The sequence below is a fragment of the Desmodus rotundus genome, chromosome 4 (genome assembly GCF_022682495.2).
Source record: "Desmodus rotundus isolate HL8 chromosome 4, HLdesRot8A.1, whole genome shotgun sequence".
Lineage (NCBI taxonomy): Eukaryota > Metazoa > Chordata > Mammalia > Chiroptera > Phyllostomidae > Desmodus > Desmodus rotundus.
Window position 1 is genome coordinate 94,289,742 of NC_071390.1, and position 22,142 is coordinate 94,311,883.

Below are 22,142 nucleotides of genomic sequence, written 5' to 3' on the forward strand. Positions count from 1 at the left end.
CAGTAATTTTACCAAAACGTACATTTTGGGGGCTTATCTTTTCTTTATAGGAAAATTTGGTATTTAGTGGGAATTACTAATTGACTCTTTCCAAAGAAGTTATACTTTTTAGTTATGTTTTAACACGAACAAAATCCAAGTTAGATTTTGAAATAAACATTTTTCATCTGATCAGCAATTTGGGAGCTTACCAGACTCATGAGAAATTGTCTTAACAGTAAGAAGCTTCACACTCTCTTTATCAGACTGAGGTCTATTTGGAACAGAAAGCATTAAATTAGTGCCACAATAATTAGCATTGCATGTCTGTGATAGAAAGTAAACATGATATACTCAGAACGAAGAAGATACACAAGCATATGTATTTCATGTGTTTCTATGGCAAACCTGTGCTTCACATACAAATCGACGCACTTTTATAACATTTCCCCCTTGTGGAATCAGGCCAATAAATTGCCATCCCTCTGATACAGCAATGATCATCTGATAAACTGAACATCAAAATGGATCATGTGAAACACTTGTCACAAGGTCTACATGGTACATGTCTCCAGTCCTGAGTTATGAAAGGGAAGACATATAAATGTTTCCAAACTTTGGGGGCTACCGCTGAGTTCTAGGGGTATCCCTTCTGATGTGGTCCTGGATTCTGCAGTATAGGGTCTGAACTATTTTAACTGAGCTCCCACCTGTCTCTCAGATTCTAAACAGTTTCAAATTGCTGCTCCTTTCCCTGGACACCTCAAAAGCCTTTATTTCTAATTAAGAAGGGTGGGTGACCTACAAATTTTATTTCAAAAGTTCATAGCCTGATAAACATACAAAAACACCTACATGAAGGCAGGGTACAAATTCAAGTCAACAAAGGAAACCACAGAAATGGTTTTTGACATTACAAACCACAGAATTGTTTTTTGACAGTTTGTCTCTTCGTAGCACCTTGATTGCACCAGCTGGCTGGATTGGTGACAACTGTTTTGTTTGTTTTTAAAAAGGCAGAACACACTCTACAGTCAATAAAGCCACTCAGAACTGTCTCAAGGGGCATCCACGTTTTTCCCTAACTGTGAGAAATGCACTGAAAAATTCCCTGGGAAAACTATTTAAAAATTCTAGGTATGTTTTCTATGGTATTTATCCTTGTAGTTATATTCATTCCTTTGTTTTTACATTTTATTTTTTGATTTTCCATTCTAATACTTTATTCAAGCTTAAGAACAATCCTCTTTTAGTTGTTGGAATTTCCCTGTTGAAAAGAGAGAGCTCTGACAAATAGTTAAACTCCATTTACAGTACTTTCTACACAAATTCTTTAAAAAACAAGAAGTATAAGTAGAAGATCAATATTTTTCCTATGTAAATGATACCGTCAGAGCTTCCAGAAAAAAAGAAACGTGATATAGCCTTACTTACTGGTCATTTCCATTGTCTGGTGTGCCTAAGGAGAGGAGAGAATTGTTACTAGAGTTGGAAGAAGCTTGGCTACAAAAAACAAAAACAAAAACAAACCTTAGACACTGCCAGTTTCTATGCAGAGATATTTCTAAAGCCAGTTTTTACCTTTTTTTATTCTCTCCACTCCCTGCCTTATTGATCAGTTTCTCAGACACTCGTGGGGTTACCGCTCATTCCTCAGGAGTGTGGCTAATGCTCTCATGGGATAACCCTAACCAGGCCGAACCCCCTGACCTTCGTTCTGTGCTGATGTTCATCCTGTAGTTTCACATGGTGATTCGTTGTCACACATTCCACAAACACCAGAAACTGTCTCTGTTTATTTCCATACCTTTGGAAAACATTGTCCTCAAAGTATTGAATTACCTTTTTATATCAGAGAATTGGATTTCTGACATTTCTTTATACATTGCTCTTTCTGGGGACACAAATCACTATATTTGTGGTGAACTATGGTGTCAATATTGCTTCTAATTGCATCTGAATCATACTGATTCGGTCTCTCAAAAGTGCCCTGCAAAATGTCACTGAGGCAACTAAGGGCAATTAATCTTTTGTAGGCTTTGGCAGGCTGCTCCGCAGGGTCTGGCAGAAACTGACCTGGGCTTAGGGTGAGAACTCAGGTGATTCGTTCTGCACACGAGCATGGCCTCCGGAAGCCATGGCGGTAAAACCTTGTGCTAACTCTGGGCTATTAGGCAAAATATGTAATCACTTAAGGTCTCCTTTGTTTTGTTCCTGATTTCGTTGTGGTTTTGTTCCATTGCTCCTCAGTTCCTGTCTCTTGGATTTCTTTCCTTCTCTAATCTAGCTCTTGTCATTGGATATATAAAGCCCTTTCAATATATTTCTCCTGCCTTTGAGCATCGTTGTTTTATAAAGACCTTGATTTCCACTAATATTTGGCTACTTCTACTTCACCTTGGCTAAGACACACCACCATGACCCTTAATGCCCGGGATTTAGTTCATGTTACCATGTGCTGTTCACCACTTATATTGAACCTGGTCTTCCCCACTGTCAGTAAGGTTCTAACAGCATTTAAAAATTCCTATTGTAAGTGCTCTATATGATATCACCTGTGATGCTCATAACCCTGTTCCAACATGAGTGGGTATTTTTTGTATGCCTGTTTTAAGATTTTTCCCTTGGAACACTGTAATATGGGTTTATTACCAGGTGGATGTGTACCAACAGACTATATGCGGTTCTTATTTGGGCTAAAGCCCAGACTATAGTTAACGTTATCCAGATAAGCTCAGTTTCATACTGAATCTGATTCATGTTGTCTTCCAGTGAGCAGAGTAGGTTTATTAATTTTCTGAACTTACTGAAGTCTCACCAACATATTGAAGAGTGATTACTGTGGGTGTTTAATGGTACCAATTTAATGATAACAATGCTATAAATTCTGTTTGGCAAACAAAGTTAATGATAAGCAAATAGATTTGGCTAATAGTGCAATTGCCAAACTTGGTTATAAGGTATTGTATGTCTTCAGAATAACTCTCCATAGTGGTACAAATTTTATTTTATTTTATTTTACTTCGTTTTATTTTTCACAATGGTAGGAATTCTATACATTTCTTCCTGAATGATTTAATTTATTCATAGAGTCCTCTTTAATAGCAAATGTCAACTTTTCAAATAACTTGTTTGCAAATCTTCCTCTGCAAAGCAGTCTTCAATAAAGGGTATTTTTACAAATGGGTCTAGCCCATTAAGTTTTTACTTCTCCTGTGTACTCCACAGACTTCAACTTGAACAGTTGATTTCCCATAAAAGATAATATTGGTGGTTTAGAAACTTAGAGAAATTAAATTGATTTATAAAAATGATATTTCCCCTCTGGAAACTCAGTAAGAAAACATACTTTAGACATTATTAAGAAGTTTATTCACTAACTCCCCAAGGGAGAGTCATTGATTTGTTTTCTTATTACTTTCCACCAAGGGCTGAAATGAACGCTAATGTTTTTTTCTTTCTTTCTTTTTCCTCATAACTTCCCCTACATTGCCGTGCTCTTGCACCAAGCCAGCCATGCAGTGTATGGTTAAGAACTGGCCTCAGGAGCAGCATTCATTGGTATCCTGGGGACACACTGTCTGTGGGGTAAACAAAGGAAAATGTAGCTTATATATCTGATAAAAAATGGATTTTTACTTTTTAATAGTATTTGAGACTTAAGTAGAGTTCTGCTAATGAAATACTTATTATTTATTTATTTTTTTAAAATTTTTTTATTGTTATGCAATTACAGTTGTGTGCCTTTTCTCCCCATCCCTCCACCCCACCCCAGCTGAACCTAATGAAATATTTAGAATCAAAGTGGGGAATGACAAGGTTCTATTTTACTGATAACTTAAAAATTCAACTCAGCAAGTACATAGTAGATTCTGCTATATATTATACACAATGCAGAGTGAATACTATGTGGTGTGTGGCTGGAGAGGCTGCCTGATGTTAGGGACTGAATGTTTCCGTTCCCCTAAAATGCATATGTTCAATCTCCATGCCCAATATAATGGTATTAGGATGTCGGGCCTTTGGAACTTGATTAGGTCATGAGGACTGAGTCCTCATGGGCTGAGTGCCTCTATAAAAAAGACCGCAGAGAACTCTCTTGCTCCTTCCACTATGTGAAGACACTGTGATAAGGTGGCCACCTATGAACCAGGAAGAGGACCCTCACCAGGCACCCAGTCTGGCACCTCAATTGGATCTCTCAGCCTCCAAAACTGTAAGAAATAAGTTTGTTGTTTAAGCCACCTAGTCTATGCTATTTTTCCTGGAACAGACTAAGGGGGAACAGGCACATAGAAAAGTAACTATGCTATAGCATGATGAATATTATAAAATTCTATATAGCATTTCAAATGAGGACACTCCATTCTGCTTAAAGAGATGGCATGCTATGAAAAGACAGGTTAAATTGGCATTTGAGCTAGATGCTAATGGACAAACGAGACTGGGCATGGTACAGGAGTTAAACGGTAGGCTGGGCATTCTAGGAGAAAGACTGGTGTGCACAAAGCAGGGACACATAATGCTGCAGCACACGGGTGGGGCAGGGGCCTGGATGGAACGGCTGGCTGATGCTCAAGGTAACAGAGGGAGTCGTGAGCAACTGAGTGGAGGGTGCTTCAGGTGAAGCGCTAAATAAAAACCTCCACTTCTTGGAACAGAAAACAGACAATACAGATTGGAAGAGATCTGACAAAGTAGGGACCTTAGTTAATAATAATGTATCGACCAATATTAGTTAATTGTGATAAATGTATCATATTATTAATAAGAATAACAGCTATAGGATATATAGGAATTCTTTGTAACTATCTTTGCAGTGTTTCAGTTCATCTAAATCTGTATTAAAATAAAAGATTTGTGTAAAAAATATAATACTGTTATAGGAACTACAAGTATTTAAGAGGCAGGGAGAAGATGAACTAACAAGAAGAAAACAAAGAGTGAGGATGTTTAAAAGACAGCGGTGTCATTTTAAAGAAAAGGAGAAGAGATGTTAAGGAAGATAATAGAGAATGTCAAACTAGAATCCCACTACAACTTGCAATAATGTTCAATCCCGAGGAACCAATTCGATTAGCAGAACACGCTGTCAGGGAAGACACTTTCATTGGATGGAAGCTGTGCCTCCCAGGGGAGGAATTAAGTCACAGAACGTTCTTCTTGAGATTATGGGCCTCTGAACTAGATTCTTAGCAAGACTTCTCTTTACCCTCTGTTCCATGGAAAACAAAAACAAAAACAAAAGTGAAAACAAATCTTCACTACAAAAAAGCATGTATTCATGCGTTCTTTACTACCACATCCCCCAAACACCCACACAGCTGGGGCTATTTCATTAAAAAGTACCTGTCCCCATCTGATAATACCTGCCACTAGTAGTTGTCCCCACCCCTTACGTTCACCAGCACTTCATGGATTTCTCTGTCCCTTCCCCACTATTTCTGTGATCAAGCAATATGGCACTTTACTTCTTTCTATAATTCCTCTTTTCCCTTAAGAGTTTAAATTAAAGTTTTGATACAGCATGTGTGTTCTCCTTTCAGGAAAACAAAATGAAACACAACACTGTTACCCACCTGGGTCTGTCTTCCTGCACATTCGGTACAAGCCCACCAGAGCGAAGACTGAAAGTGTTAGTACAATGAGAGCAATAACCACCGGCAAAATAATACCTAAAGAGTATTGGAGACATTGTCAGTTAGCGTGGAACCGAATTTCACAATAAATAGTTTACAAGCCGAGCCAAAGCATGCATGCTTTCTTCTTTAAAGATCATTCTATTTAAAATAGTGTATTTGAAGCCAAGAAAATTTATCTGATTCATGGGTTTTGCCTTAGTTGTCATTTCTGACATATCCACTTGATGTCAGTCTTGCAGCCTTTCTGAAATAAAATTTCAAACCTTAAGGAGATAGTTCCCCACTTTTCTGGAGACCAGAGGAGTGAGAAGATGGGGAACAAGAGGCAGAAGATGTTCTCTAGACCCAGAGTCAGCTCTACATTCACACGTCATAGTCTTTACTACTTTATATTATTACTTTCTCATGAAGTTATTGGGAAAAAGAACATACATAGTCTACACTGGGTCTGCCTTAGTTACAAAGCTGGCTTTCTAAAATACTAATATCTTTCCATAATAATATCTTAGAACTAGAAAAGGCATAAAATAACATAAATGAATATAATTATATATCACAGTGCATATTATTTCTAACCATGAAAAACGTGGTTCAAGGGAGATGTGCATATGTACCTAAGTATATATCTGGGCAATTATGGTGTTTCCTCCTTTTATTAAGAGGAGGGCTTTACTTTTTTCAAGCATCTGCCTTCTTTTCTGACAGTCATTTCTCAGGTTAAAACAATAGCGATGAAAGGAAAACACGGTCCTAGCGATATAACTAGAGACGTAGAAATTATTGTTAGCATTTAGTTAGGGATTCTTATCTGCTTGCTTATGTATTCGCTGTGTTTATCAGGGAATGAAAACAGTCATCCGATTCATTTGTAGGGTGGTTTACTCTTCCGTTGTTATTAAATATTTGTTTCAAGTAAATTCTTCTGGGTTCATATGAGACCTTGAGAGATGCCCTCCCCAATGGAGACATGAGTCAGCATGTCAGTAAAGGCAAAGCTGTCCTATTGAACAGGATGGCTTTACCCAAACCCAAAATAATCTTTTAGAATTGCAGCTTCATACATATTCATCTTACTCTTAATTTCCAGGGAAATGAATGAATATTCCCCATTTAGTCCCAGCATACACACATACAGGGTGGGGCAAAAGCAGGTTTACAGTTGTGAGCACATGAAACATAGTTTATTCTTGTGTTATTATTTATCAACTATTGTGCTCCTGTCCATATGAACAACTGTAAACTGGCTTTGCCCCACCTTGTGTGTTATATGACATACATCTGTTTTTGCTAAAATGGAACATTTATTAAAGGGCCATTTTTAACATAAAGACAAAGTTTTGTAAAGGTGAACAATCATTTTTATGGAGATCTGTGTGCACTTTGGCTTATCTGAGATTAGTCTTATCAATTCACCTTGAAATTTGGTGGTAATTGCTTAGCACTAAGGTAAGAAAATAATCTCAAAGGTGTGCTCATTAAGACCAGACTCACAAGCAGGAAATTCTCAAAGCAAGTGGCCCGTTCGATAGGATTATAATGGGATTGCAGGTTTAGGAAAGCTGATGAAAGTCTATCTATAATCCAATCCCTTCCCTTATTGGTAACATTCAAATATCCCACATATCTATTGTTATGAACGTTACTCACTGGAACGAGACAGGTTGGTCGAAGAACTTGCATTTTTTGCACTCTGGGTGCCTATTATTTTAAGGAAGAAAAAAATAAATTACTTTCAGGTAATGTGTGCCAATCCTCACAATCCTCCCCTCATTCTCCCATAACCCCTCATTGAAGTAAGCCTCTGTGATCTATAGGTAGGATGCTTCAAATAAGTACATTTGACCTCATTCTGAAAGAACTCTGTTTTGCAAATCAAGACTGATAGGGAGTCAATGTATACAATCTGATGAGTTGGGACATACATCCATGACACCACCACCACAATCAAGTAGTAGGATATGTCACCTCCAACAGTGTCCTTGTGTCCCCGCTTTTGTGGATGTGCATTTTTGAATATCAATTATAAGCTAATAAAGCTTGTTTTAAAAAAAACGATAGAGTTTTCTTGGTGAGAAGAAGTTAAACAAAGCGAGTTTCTAGTCAGGCACACAGAAGTCATACCTTGAGATGACGAGGTGTTTTCTGGAAGTGTTGTTGATACTAAGAGTGATATACTAGTTTTAGAAGTTGAGGCATCTGGTTGTGGAGTGCTAACTGTAAGAAAAAAATCAGAAATCCAGAGTCAGATTATAGTATCAATCTTCTTATTGCATTTCTTTGCAGATTCAAACACTTTGCATCTCTGAACATCAGTGAAAACTGTTTCTTGTTGAATAATAGGGTACATATAATTGTACTTAAATCCTAAGTTCATCTATTACTCCTGTAATGATGATTAAATTCAGAATCACAAAACCTGGGTATCAGTATTATGTTCTCAAGAACTGCCCAGAAAACCTGGGCACATCTCTCATCTTAGGCTATGGTCTGTATCAGCCGCTGCATGAGATTCTTCTGGGATGAAAATCCATGCAAAAGCATTAATCACATTTCAGGTATAATAACTTTGGGTGATAGTGATCTTTTCCCATCGCCCATCCTTAAGTGAACATAAATACACAGGACTTCATTTCTCTTCATTTCCATAGTGTTTCTTAGTGGTTGAAGAGAAAAATTGCAGTGGAGGCTACAGTTAAAAGGATTGGGGAAAAATAAAAATATGCTTTCATTTTCATCCTTAAAGCTCAGCAGGCACAGAAGGAAATTTATGTGTCTTATCTAGAGAAGCTGCTGCTTGGTTTCCACTACTATCCATGATCTTTTTTTCCAAGGAAAATGTAAATTAAACTTATTATAATTATTTTTGTTTGTGTAAGTCAACATTTGCCATCTTTTTTAGTCAGAAGGACTGAAACACAAAATAAATAAAAATATATTATTCAAAATCCAGAAATCTCAAAGAATTTCAAAGAAATATACATAATCAAATGTTTTATAAGAATATAGCACTTATTCTTGTAACTTTGGTATAAAATGAAATTGGTATTTAGAAAATTTTTGAAAAATCATTCTCTTTTTCTTTTGTATGAAGTGGTATCTTTTTTTTTATCACAACTGTTTACCTCATCTCTCCACTGCATTGCAAGTTCCTGGAATGGGAAGGCCACCACTCCCACCATATCCCACGTGGAGCTCTGAGCACACTGGTTGTGCAGGAAAATGTAGCTGACAGCCTGGATGGACTAAAGAGGCATCTCTTCTGATTGTGGCTCCTTGCGGAGTGTTGAGGCCATATATAATTGCCTCAAAGAAACTGATATTGTCTATGGACTGTCTTGGATCTTTCCTTCTGCGCTACCCACAGCCCAGCATGTGTTGCATGCTCATGCGTTTTTGACATCTGTGGGGGAAGAATAACGTTTAGAGTCTGTACTGCTCTTGCCATGCAAGAGACTTGTGAGAGGAAGTGAGATATATGCGCATAAGAACAAAGGAAAATGTCAGGCTAGTGCACTAAGCGGGCTGAAAAAGGAGTGCTACATAAAAGTGGGATCCAGCTGAAACCTTGGTACCTTTAGTTGCTTTTTTCAGTGTCAAGTGTTTTAATAAGAATGAATGACCTTTCAGTTGTTTTGGTAGAGAAAGAGATGGTTGATTAAATAACCAATGGCATTAATCCATCTGGAATTTTCCAAGGGTTAATTTTCAAGGACCCTAGGTTATTATATTCTCATAGACAGGTTAAGTGGCAGCTACAGTTCTGAGTATAATCTATCTGGTTCAGATGAAACTCCAATTTTCCTATTTAAGTTGTGTTGATGACCCAGTGTCAACTATTATCAATAATGTTCTATAGGTAGGCAATAGAATCAATTTTTCTTAAAAGGAGAATTCCTTGGACCCCTGAACAAAAACTTAAATTTTTTTTGTTTTTCTTTTAAACTCAACCTTCAGTTAGTAAATCATTTCTCAGTCCAGTACACACACATGCAAACACACACATACATACACACAACTTACCTCTATTACATGTAATGCCTTCTGATGTTTTCTATTCTCTTTTATTTGATAAATAAAAGAGATTGATTTTATTTTTTAAATACTGGTCATGCTACATGAATGGAAGTTAACTCATGGTCATATTAATGAAATTATGGGTCTTGGCTGAATTCATCAATTGTGAGCCTAACGGGATTCATTCTGTGACTAAGAGAGTGGGAACCACAATGTGTTCAGAGCTAACGATCTCTACAGGTTTTGTTGATATTCTGTTATCCTACATCACTACTAAAGTAGTATTGACAGAGGAGGTACAAGAGAGGTATAATAGATGGTTAAGAGCATAATTCTGAAGACTGAGTACCTGGTTTCAAATCTGATTCTTGCATTTATTTGCTGTGGAATCTTTGGCAAGTCACTTAACAGCTTTTTGTCTGAGTTTTTACATCTACAAATGGTGATTATAATAATTCCACATCACAGTATTGTGAAAATTAAATGAGTAAAAATAATTTAAATTGCTTAGAAAAGTACTTGATACTAATATTTTATATTATATATGTTATAAAATTATATATTTTAACTTATATTTTATTAATGTATTATATTATAATGTTGTTATTATTTTATAATTAGGCCTCTAGAGAGTTGTACTTTTCAACCAAAGTCCATGTGTCTAATTTTCTCCAAAATTTTAAGTGTATAATACATGAAATAGACTCTTAAGAAATCTCCATGTTTTCAACTGCTTTTTTGCTCTAGTCAGGAACAAGAGAAAAGGAAGTGGGTGGTACTCTTTGATGACTTGGGTTTGCTCTAGAACTCTGACTTTTGGTGATTGGAATGATTATTCAGTTGCTGACATTTTGTGTCATGATTTAAATCCAGTTTGCGAACTTCAGGCCAGAACTTGCAGCTGGCTGTTTGAGGCAGAGACCCTCAGAACAAAGTTTATTGAAATGAAGAGACCTTCAGAACCAAGACTGCTATAATAATATGTATGCAAACTGAATCCTATTGGTGTCTGACAGTGGCACATATTGGGCCCTTGCTGTAAACCAATTACTAGATAAATCTTTGGGAGTTTTAAAGACAGAGACCTTGCTGATGTCCCCAGGCACCTGTATCAGCTATGAAAATGCATTTCACAGAATGGACACTATGGAGAGTGTAATTGACCAACATCCCCCACCTGCTCTCTAGCTTCCATCCCTGTGTTTGGGCTGAAGCCATGCCTTCCCCAGGCTGCTCTCAACCAATAATTGAGCCTGGCAAGAATGTAAAAGCAGGCTGCTCCTGGAAGCCATGAACTCTTCTGAGGAGAGACTTGGACTGGAAGAGTCCCTGATGGTCTTCTGGAACCTTCTTTAGAGGAAGTCATATAATACAGTAGCTAATGGCAGATAAGAGTGAGATATAGTAGAAGAAAAATCAATCTAATGTGAAAAAGAAAGTAAGACTATATTCTATTTTTATTTCCCTTATGTGTTCTACACTTTTTATTGATATGTGTACATTCAATGTGTCTGAGGGGCTAAATTCAATTGAATTGAATGATGATTAATTGTTTTGAATTATTTATAAATAGTTGAAACTGGTCTCTAACTGTAATTTGATGGATTCCTGTTCCATTTTTAAAAAGAACTTCTCAGTATTTGAAACTAAATCATGTACTTCTTCTTAAAACATTTTCTTCATGTGGCTTCTGGTAAAGCACATTCTATTTCTTTTTCCCCTACCTTATGGCCTACTTCTTCTTGGCCTCTTTGGTCTCTTTTCTCTCTGACTCACAGTTTTGGCAGTCCCAGGACTTAGTCCTTACTTCTCATCTCTAACTACACTATTTTCTTCCGTGATCAAATTCAATTTCAAGGTTTAAATACAACACTAATGCCAGCGATCCCCAAATTTATATTTCCAGCCCAGACCTATGTCCTAGACTCTAACTTCATAAGTCCAGATGCTCACTCAGAAAAAAATAACAATCTAAACTCAACATGTCAAACTTGGACCTCTTCTTTATCTGCAGCCATCTCATCTTAGCTGATGGCAATCATCCCTTTCAACTGCTCAGCCCAAAGACCTCAGAATTATTCTGACTCATCTCTTTCATCCTACCCCACACATAATCAAGAATAGCTATTGAATGCACCTTCAAAATTTATCCAGAATTTGAATATTTCATGCCTTCTACCCTTACACAACCTCAGTCTAAGCTAACATCATCTGGCTCTTGGAAAATTTGCAAAAGGTATTCCTGCTTCACCCGATGGTCTTTCCTCAGATCTCACAGCTATATGTATGGAACATGAGTCCGATCGTGTCACCCTTCTGTTCAAAACCTCCAATATTTTTCCATTCCATGATTATAGAGAGAGCCAAAGTTCTTGCAATAGCCCATGAAACCGTGGGTAATATGCCCAGGCAATCCCCTGCCTGCCCCCTGCCCATGTATTTGGTGCAGTTTCTTAAACATACCAGACATCTCTTCAAGTTCTTTCTCTACTGGGATACTCTTCCCCCAGCTATTGGGTTGCTTGTTTCTTGTATTTACACAGATCTTTTTAGGGGCGCTTCCCTGACCACTTTTTTAAGTACGCAAACTGTACCTCTCCAGAACTCATGATCTCTCCTTCCTAAATGACTCTGCACCTTCTCTTTCTCATAGCACTTATCACCTTCCACCTTACTATGTAGTTTAGTTAATTAATATATTTATTGATTATAGTTTTTCTGCCCTACCAAAATAAAAAAATTATTTAGGGCAAGGATATTTATTTTGCTCACTGATGTTTCCAAATGTTAGAACAGTGTCCAGAAGTAGGGTCTGCACAAGTCTTTGCTAAATGCATAAACTTTTGGCAGCAAAGGTGAATGGTGTTGAAGACTAAGTGTATTAATGAGATGGCCTTTTCAATCTTAGCATTAGGTTTGTTACATATTTAAAAGTACTGCATTATTAGTTTTTACATTCATTTTGCAATAACAGAAAAGGATAGATACATACTGTGGGCTCAACAGTAGATGTGGAAGGAAATACAACAGAGTACAAGAGATTAAGGACTTCCAGCACAGCCCAAAATTGATAGATGTAAAGAGAAAAAGAGTAAAACTACACAGCATGTCAGGGATCAAAATAGGAGAGACTATGTTATTGTTTATTGACTCTTACTGAAAAATTAACTCTTATCGAGAAGGATTTGAGGAACTTAAGCAATGATATATATTGTAAAATGAATACAATAGAAATAGGAAATCGGAACAAATGCAAGTTGAAGAAACAGACAGGTTCCTTCTAAGAGTTAACGTAGTTGCTGGCACTGCCAAAAGAATTGAGTCTGAGCACCTTGACACTCAGGGAAAAAAAGCATGGTCTGCCCTGGGCTTTTGCTATCATGGAGGAAAATGGTTTATTATAAATAAATGGCACATAAGTGTTACAGACAATAAATGCTGCGAGCGTGTTTGGTATCTGTGTTCTGAGTAGAGAATGGGCTGATGTAACCCCTGAAGTCTCTTTTGTCTTTAACATTTTAGATTCCTGTCAGGCTTCTTTTCAATGCCGATTTTGTCACAGCTGGAATGCATTTGCACGTGACGGCAGACCTGTCTACTTAATGGGTAAAATATCAAAGGGGAAGCTTTCTGCCTTCACATGATGAGAACTGATTTCTGCCCTCATCAGACCTTACCTTTCTTACATAGTTGTATTCTTAACGCAATGCAAGAAAAAGGTTTTATCTCCAATTTCTTTTACTGTACTCTGGGCCATCAACGTGACTAACCTTAGGTAATAGTGTCCTCTAACCCAGTAAAAACTGTGAATAAAGATTCATTTACTTTGAATTAGCCCATAGAAATGTATGTTGAAGAAAGAGGATGTATTTTTCTTTTGTGATTTGAATATGACTAGGTATTAATTTACATAAATTTATGAATAATATACAAAGAATGAATGAGGCACTGTGCTAATTATTTCCATATGTGCTAATTCACCTTATTCTTAAACATTTGAATCCTGTGCTTTAAAGATAAGAGACACTGGACACTGTAGCTCACAAAGAAGGTAACACATCTGACAATAGTGGAAGAGCTAAACCATAAGCCAAGTATGACTCAAAACCCTTTTTGTTTCCTTTCCATTACACCATGTAGCCAACACATTTGAAATGAGTTATCTTACTTGTTAGGGGCATCATCATTAATGATCAATTAAGTTTTTTTGTGTGCATTCTGAAAGGTTTAGAATGTAGTTGCATTAAACCCTCCCCCAACATGCAGACTCACAATTTGAATAGTGTGACCTGAAAACACTGAGCAGCTTTTCAACACTTAACTGTACCTGTGCAATACGCTTTCTGAGAGCATGAACGTAAGCAATCCAAATGATGATGGACATAACAATATTTAGAAAGATTTGGTCTTCAAGCCCTGGACACTATGTGCCAGACATTATTTGAAGTGTTTTACAAATATTAACTCACTCAATTATAGAATTATTAATGTTTGCATTGTACAAAGTGGAAACTGAAACCTAGAGAGATTAACTTAATTTGCCCAAGGTCACAAAGCAAGTAGGTGGCAGAGCCAGGATTTGAATGCAGGCCCTAGCTCTGTGTAGTCAGCCACAACTCAGTGCTGCCAAAGCTGCTGTATTTCAGTAGGAATGTTATAAATTCACACCCGGTAGTTTTGTTACATGAAATACAATCTATTTCAGTTTAGGCTCTTGTCAGGAATGTATTTTTTCCTTTAAGACAAATTGAATCATCCTTCCTCCCTTCAATAGGCCAACCTGGACCATGCAGATGCATGCAAGGAGACAGAATTATTCTTAATGTGTTGAAATAAAACATGTTGTAGAGTTTATTGGAGGAGCACACACCTGCAATAATACCATAGAAAAATGCTGGCTCATAAAATGAATGCTGGTAGGTTGAGACTGAGATTTTGTGGCCTCTCAGTGTGGACTAGAGAGGCACAAGGTCAGTGCAGAATGTTTCAGAGACACAGCAGATCCCAGAACCAGAGGAGAAACTGCTTAGCCATACCCAGATTTATACCATTTTTTAAGTGGACGTTTATGGCAGCCCCTCCCTACCACATAAATATTGATATACTTCTCATTGTATAAGTGAGTTCTTTTATTCCCAACTAATCTTTCAAGCATCATAAAATTTACAAGTTAAAAAAATATACACCACTAGGTATTGCTTTGGTATATGTGTATTTTCAGCTTGAGTAGATCTTAACTGAATAATAGTGTCAAGATTCTGTCATTCAAAATTAGAATACTCAGATAAACAATCTTATGTATATAATGATTCATACTTGGTGTTATATGAATTCCTGGAAACCAGCAACCAATCTCTAGGCAGCACATAGGATGTTAAGCACAGTGAATGTAATAGGACAAAGTGTTCTCCTTTTCAAAGGCCATTGATCAGGATGGGTGGTACTTTTTATATCTGTTCTGGTTTCTGATTTTCCATCAAACTTAATGTCTACAGGCAATAGGGCTTCTAAAATACAGCGAAGGAAAGTGAAGAAAATGGGTACAATGAGATCCTTCCCAAGTTGTGCTGGTCACTACTGGAATACTGTTGTAATGATTAATTTCACGTGTCAACTTGACTTGGCCAAGGGATGATCAGATACTTGGTCAAACGTTATTCTAAGTGTATCTGTGAGTGTGTTTTTAGATGACATTAACCTCTGAATCAATGGCTGAGTAAAGCAGATTCCCCTCCAATATGGGTTGTTCTCATCTAATTGACTGAAGCCCTGAATAGAAAAAAAATTCCGACCCTCCATTGATCACAAAGGAACTCTCCCTGCCTGACTGCCTTGAGTTGGGTCATCAGTCTTTTCTGCCTCTTGGTTCAAACTGAAATACTGACTCTTTATTTTTTTTAAGTATATTTTATTGATTATGCTATTACAGTTGTTCCAAATTTTCCCTCTTTGCCATCACTGCCTGGTACCCCCTTCCCTCCTGCAATACCTGCCCCCACCCCCTGCTTAGTTCATGTCCATGTATTGTGCATACAAGTTCTTTGGCTTCTCCATTTCCTATACCATACTTAGTATCCCCCTGTCTATTTTGTACCTACCAATTATGTTTATGTATCCCTGTACCTTTCCCCCATTCCTCCTCCTTTTTCCTCCCAGATGATAACCCTCCAAATGATTCTGTTCTATGTTCTGGTTGTTTATCTATGATTCTGTTCCTGTTCTGGTTGTTTGCTTAGTTAGTTAGTTTGTTTTTTACATTTAGTGTTGATAGTGGTGAATTTGTTGCCATTTTAAAGTTCATAGTTTTGACCCTGGCTGTGTGGCTCAGTAGATTGAACACTGGACTGTGAACCAAAGGGTTGTTGATTTATTCCCAGTCAGGGCACATGCCTGGGTTGTGGGCCAGGTCCCCAGTAGGGGGCACTCCAGAGGCAATCACACATTGATGTTTCTCTCCCTCTTTCTCCCTCCCTTTCCCTCTCTAAAAATAAATAAGTAAATAAATATAATCCTTAAAGTTCATTGTTTTAATCTTTTTCTTCAGTAAGTCCCTTTAATATTTCATGTAATAATGGCTTGGTGTTGATGAACCAATGCTTTACCTTTAGCTTTACCTTGTCTGGGAAGCATTTTATCTGCCCCTCCATTCTAAATGATAGCTCTACTGGACAGAGTAATCTTGGATGTAGGTCCTTGCCTTTCATGACTTTGAATACTTCTTGCCAGTCCCTTCTTGCCTGCAAAGTTTCTTTTGAGAAATCAGCTGATAGTCTTATGGGAACTCCTTTGTAGGTAACTCTCTTCTTTTCTCTTGCTGCTTTTAAGATTCTCTCCTTATCTTTAATCTCGGGTACTCCTTATCTTTAATCTTGGGTAACGTCATTATGATGTGTCTTGGTGTGGTCTGCTTTGGGTCCAACTTGTTTGGGACTCTATGCTTCCTGGACTTGTACATCTATTTCCTTCATCAAATTAGATAAGTTTTCTTTCGTTATTTTTCAAATAAGTTTTCAGTTTCTTCGTCTCCCTCTTCTCCTTCTGGCACCCCTATGATTTGGATGTTGGTACTTTTGGAGAATTCCCAGAGGATTCTTATACTATCTCTTTTTATTATTATTATTTCTTTTTGCTGTTCTGGTCGAATGCTTATTTCGCCCTTATGTTCCAAATCATTAACTTGAATCCCAGCTTCCTCCCCTTCACTGTTGGTTCCCTATAGATTTTTATTTATTTCACTTAGTGTAACCTTCATTTCTTCTGTTATGTTGTTGCCATACTCTATGAGTTATTTGAGCATCTTGATCATCAAGCCTGCTGACTTTCAGACTGGGACTATTGGCTCTCCTGGGTACCAGTACAAAGAGGCTTTGGAATGATACCATCAACTTTCCTCAGTCTACAGGCCTCCAACTTGCCTACTGCAGACCTTGGGACTTTTTAGCCTCTGCAGTGCATGATCCAATTCCTTATAATAAATCTATCTGTATCTATCTGTATTTTCCCTTCCTTCCTTCCTTCTTTCCTTCCTTCCTTCCTTCTTTCCTTCCTTCCTGTCATCTATCTATCATCTATCTATCTATCCTATTTGTTCTGTTTTTCTGGAGAACCCTAATAGGCAAGTTGTATTTTCTAGAAAATTAATGGTAAGTGGTTTATTCCTTTCCTAATTCACTGAGGCATGGTATATCCATTTTTTTTCTCTCCCAGAGCTGAGCTCTCTTATCAAAGAAATAAAGAGGTTCATTTACAAGGAGAAGTCTGTGAAAAAATGATAATGCTAAAGAAAAGTGAATTTCATCTTTGCTTAAACTTGTAATGGCCACATGCCACATGATGTCTGCATATATCTCTAGGGAGTAAACAGCCTTTCATCACTTTGTAGTAGGTATTTCCATCCCCTCACGAGCTCAGTTAGAAAAATGAGTAGGCAGAATAATCTGGCAGCTAAAAGGTCACTTCTTTCATAAACTCATTCTTCATCTTTCTTAAACTGCTTTCTGCATACATAATGAACAACATAACCCCAGCTAAAGGGAAAAAAATCTTTACCTCCACCAATCTTAACATAAGTTTATCTGAAACTTTTCTATCATTTTATACCCACACAACTACTACAGTTTTATAATTATTTATGATGCCGACAAGTCTCCCCTGGGAACACTTAAGGAAAGGCTTCATATCATTGAGTGCCTCAGTTAGTGATGGTTACGATTAATCCACAGTTAGTGGGACATACTATTCTGTATATTTAATAGGATATCATCCTAAATTTGACGTCTTTCCAGATCTGTTAAAGTGGGCAGCTAAAGTTTTATACGTGCTTTAGACATGGAGCACATTACCTTATGCTTAGCATCGTTAACTACAGCTATGTACTGCATACTACTGAATGGAATGAATGGATATGTCTTCAGATCTGTATCAATCATTTCCATACAACTACCTTTCTTTTATGTTTTTATGTAATATTAAACATCACACCTATGTATAATTTCTTATAATTTACACTTTATATGCAGTTACCTTACTTATTTTGGATTGTCAAAAAAGATCCTTTATAAAACAATCATCAGCTTCTAGACCCTTACTAATAGTTATTGAAGTGGGTGGTAAAAACATCACTTTTCAAGAAAATTAAAGCTGTATGCATATGCAAAATGTCAAACATGAGAAATATGTATGATCTAGTCAAACACATTCATACTAGCTCATATTTATTAAAAAAAAAGAAGCAGTATTGATATTTCTGTAGGCTGGAATTCTACCTCAGCTTCTACCCAAATACAGAAATACTAATTATTTTGAGATCCTTGGACTTCTGGCCAAGATGGAGGCATAGGTAGACACACTGTGCCTCCTTGCACAACCAAAAGAAGGATAACAAATTTAAAAACAAAAAACAACCAGAACTGCCAGAAAATTGAATTGTATGGAAGTGCGACAACCAAGGAGTTAAAGAAGAAACATTCATCCAGACTGGTAGGAGGGGCAGAGATAGGTAGCCAGGTGGAGCAAGGCAACAGCTGGCAGGCAAGGCAGTGGCTGGCAGACCTGGTGAGGCAGTGGGTTGTGGACTGGGAAGCCCCACATTCGTGTGCAGATAAACTGGGAGGAACAACTGGGGAGTGAGATAGACCTTTCGACCCAGGACTCCAGTAGGGGAAAGTAAAGCCTCAAAACCTCTGACTGAAAACACCTGTGGGAGTTGAGGCAGCAATGGGAGAAACTCCCAGCCTCACAGGAGAGTCCATTGGAGAGACCAACAGGGTCCTAGAACATACACAAACCCACCCACCCGGGAATCAGCACCACAAGGGCCCAATTTGTTTGTGGGTAGCAGGGGAAGTGACTAAAAATGGACAGAGAGCGGAGTAAGTGGCGCTGTTCCCTCTCGGACCCCTCCCCCACATACAGCAAAACAGCGATGTGGGTTGCCCCACCCTAGTGAACACTTAAGGCTCCGCCCCTTTACATAACAGGCTGCCCAGACCAAAAAAAATGGTCCAAATGAAAGAATAGATCAAAGCTCCAGAAAAAATACACCTAAGTGACAGAGATAGCCAACCTATCAGATGCACAGTTCAAAACACTGGTAATCAGGATGCTCACAGAATTGGTTGAATATGGTCGCAAAATGGAGGAAAAAGTGAAGGCTATGAAAAGTGAAATAAAGGAAAATGTACAGGGAACCAACAGTGATGGGAAGGAAACAGGGACTCAAATCAACAGTTGGGACCAGAAGGAAGAAAAAAACATTCAACCAGAAAAGAATTAAGAAACAAGAATTCAAAACAATGAGGAGAGTCTAAGGAACCTCCAGGACATCTTTAAATGTTTCAATATCTGAATAATAGGAGTACCAGAAGAAAAAGAGGAAGAGAAAGAAATTGAAATCTTACTTAAAAAAAAACTAATGAAGGAAAGCTTCCCCAATCTGGCAAAGGAAATAGACTTCCAGGAAGTCCAGGAAGCTCAGAGAGTCCCAAAGAAGTTGGACCCAAGAAAGAACACACCAACGCACATCACAATTACATTAGCCAAGATTAAAGATAAGGAGAGAATCTTAAAACAGCAAGAGAAAAGGAGACAGTTACCTACAAAGGAGTTCCCATAAGACCACCAGCTGCTTTCTCAAAAGAAACCTTACAGGCCAGAGGGCTGGAAAGAGGTATTCCAAGTCATGAAAGGCAAAGACCTACATCCAAGATTACTCTATCCAGCAAAGCTGTCATTTAGAATGGGAGGGCAGATAAAGTGCTTCCCAGATAAGGTCAAGTTGAAGGAGTTCATCATCATCAATCCCTTATTATATGTAATGTTAAAGGGGCTTATCTAAGAAAAAGAAGATCAAAAATATGAACAGTAAAATGTTAACAAACTCACAGCTATTAACAACCAAACCTAAAAAAAATACAAAATCAAACTAAGCAAACAACTAGAACAGGAACAGAATCACAGAAATGGAGATCACACGGAGGGTTATCAGCGGGGGAGTTGGAGGGGGAAGAAGGGGAAAAGGTACAGAGAATAAGTAGCATAAATGGTAGGGAGAAAATAGATAGGGGAGGTTAATAGTAGTATAGGAAATGTAGAAGCCAAAGAACTTATATGTACAAACCATGGACATGAACTAAAGGGAGGGAATTCAGGTGGGAAGGGGTGTGCAGGGTACAGGGGAATAGAGGGGGGAAATAGGGCAACTGTAATAGCATGGTCAATAAAATATATTAAAAGAAAAAGAGATTCTTATACTTGATCTTACAGGTGAATATTTCACAAATTTGATATTTGAACATCTTTGATAAACATATATAACAATATTTTAAATAAACAAACATAGTTGCAGTTGTTAACAGAGGTATAATGAATATGTTGTTAATAAATATTATTTTTTTAATGAATCTTGATTTAGTCTTTAGCCACAACATATATCTGCAACTTGAGCCTGACTTTCCTTGTGTTTTAAAAATCAGTCTCATTTTTCCTTTTAGTCCACTATTCAAATCATTGGCTCATTTTATTAACTGTTTTAGGAGAACTAGTTTCCATAACTCAAAATTAAAATCTAAATGGGCTTTTCATTACATTTAAAAATAAATTATATTTAAAGACAGAATTTTGTAAATTCAACTTTTCTAAACAAAATAAAGCCTGCTTCATCCCTCCTTAAAATGAGCTGAAGATTTTGGCAGCTTCCTATTTCCCCATCTGCGGCTTCTCCAGGATAACCAATCCATTAAGCAGAGGGGAAGAACTTCTCCAGAACCTGTGCAGCATCAGCCAAAGCAAAGGGCCCTTTTTGCCTGGATGTACTGTTTTTGTGTTTTGTTTTGCTTTGTTTTTCCCAGTTTCTCTTTTGAGTGCATTTCCAGACTATGTAGGTGGAAATTAGAGGAAAAATGTGGTGAGGAGATGAAATACAGAGAATTAATAAAAATAACTTCATTCATGAGATATATTATGTAGAAGATAAATACTTAAAAGTTAAAAGCATAATCAATTCAGTTTTGAAGCCTTCAAACACAAAAAATAGAATTTAGACTGATGATTATTTTGAACATTTGTTGTGAAAATGTTAATAGATTCACTCGAAATTTTCATAGCCTTATTTTTCCCTTATCTAAAAAGTTACACAATCTTCTATTTTTGTTTCACATATTTCTCATTTTATAAATACTGAAGGTCATGAGGATTGAGAACCTAAGAGATTTGTCATTTATTAAAGTACCAGGTAGGATGTAGAAAGATAAGAATTGTCCAAATAATGCTGATTTCAAAACAAGAGGAAGATTTAATGTGACCATCTTCCCCTACCCAATGATCTCTTTCAGTTCCTATTGCTCCATCATCCAAAATGTGTTCAGTTTAAAACTAAGGATGGCAAAACGAGCAATTTGAAGTGACAATATTTTAGGCAGTTAACTATGGTTTATTGACATCATCTCTTTGGATGCCAGGACAGGCTTTGTTTGGAAACACAGAGAAGACAGCTCATACACTCACTATACTTCTGCGAGAGGGTATGCCAACCATAGAAACAGACCCAAGACAGCAGGTTCTGGTCAGAGGACAATTCCACATGCCTCATCCATGTACCAGGGCTGGTTTCACTCATTAAAACCACAGAATATTCAGGCACAACCTTGCATGTTTCCTGGTCTGCATTTATTTTTAAATACAAGGTCTCTTAAACATCTTAGTTGCTATGTAATGTTTTCCCTGTACTATCTCACCCTGCCCTCTAACTGGTTGATCTACTTTGTCTCATTTTGGGGATTTTACACATGAACATCCTCAAAGGATAAAACCTTAACTTACCTGATATTTGTGTTGTGTTGATTGAACTCGAATTCTTAGCTTTAAAGGAAAGAAAAAAAATCACTGAAATTAAATGCTGAATATCATTTAATCTAAAATCTGCATATCAGATCTATTCTTGTAATTATTTTAGATGGCAAATGAATATAGAGCTTAGGTCGTCTATGAATCACTTTCCCTTAAATAATA

At 37.3% G+C, this 22,142-nt stretch overlaps 1 protein-coding gene across 2 annotated transcripts in view; it reads right to left on the reverse strand.

The window, feature by feature from the left end:
- EMCN (endomucin) overlaps window positions 1-22,142 on the reverse strand; it is a 93,665-nt gene that overhangs the window by 9,826 nt on the left and 61,697 nt on the right. The window contains exons 5-10 of one of the 2 annotated variants that reach the window (XM_024574910.3): window positions 21,954-21,992; window positions 7,743-7,835; window positions 7,269-7,319; window positions 5,559-5,654; window positions 1,414-1,438; window positions 192-253 (exon numbers count right to left, since the gene is read on the reverse strand). In XM_024574910.3, coding sequence (XP_024430678.2) covers window positions 192-253; window positions 1,414-1,438; window positions 5,559-5,654; window positions 7,269-7,319; window positions 7,743-7,835; window positions 21,954-21,992 — 366 coding nt within the window. The remainder of the gene's footprint in view (window positions 1-191; window positions 254-1,413; window positions 1,439-5,558; window positions 5,655-7,268; window positions 7,320-7,742; window positions 7,836-21,953; window positions 21,993-22,142) is intronic. The other variant, XM_045183791.2, reaches the window with a different exon arrangement.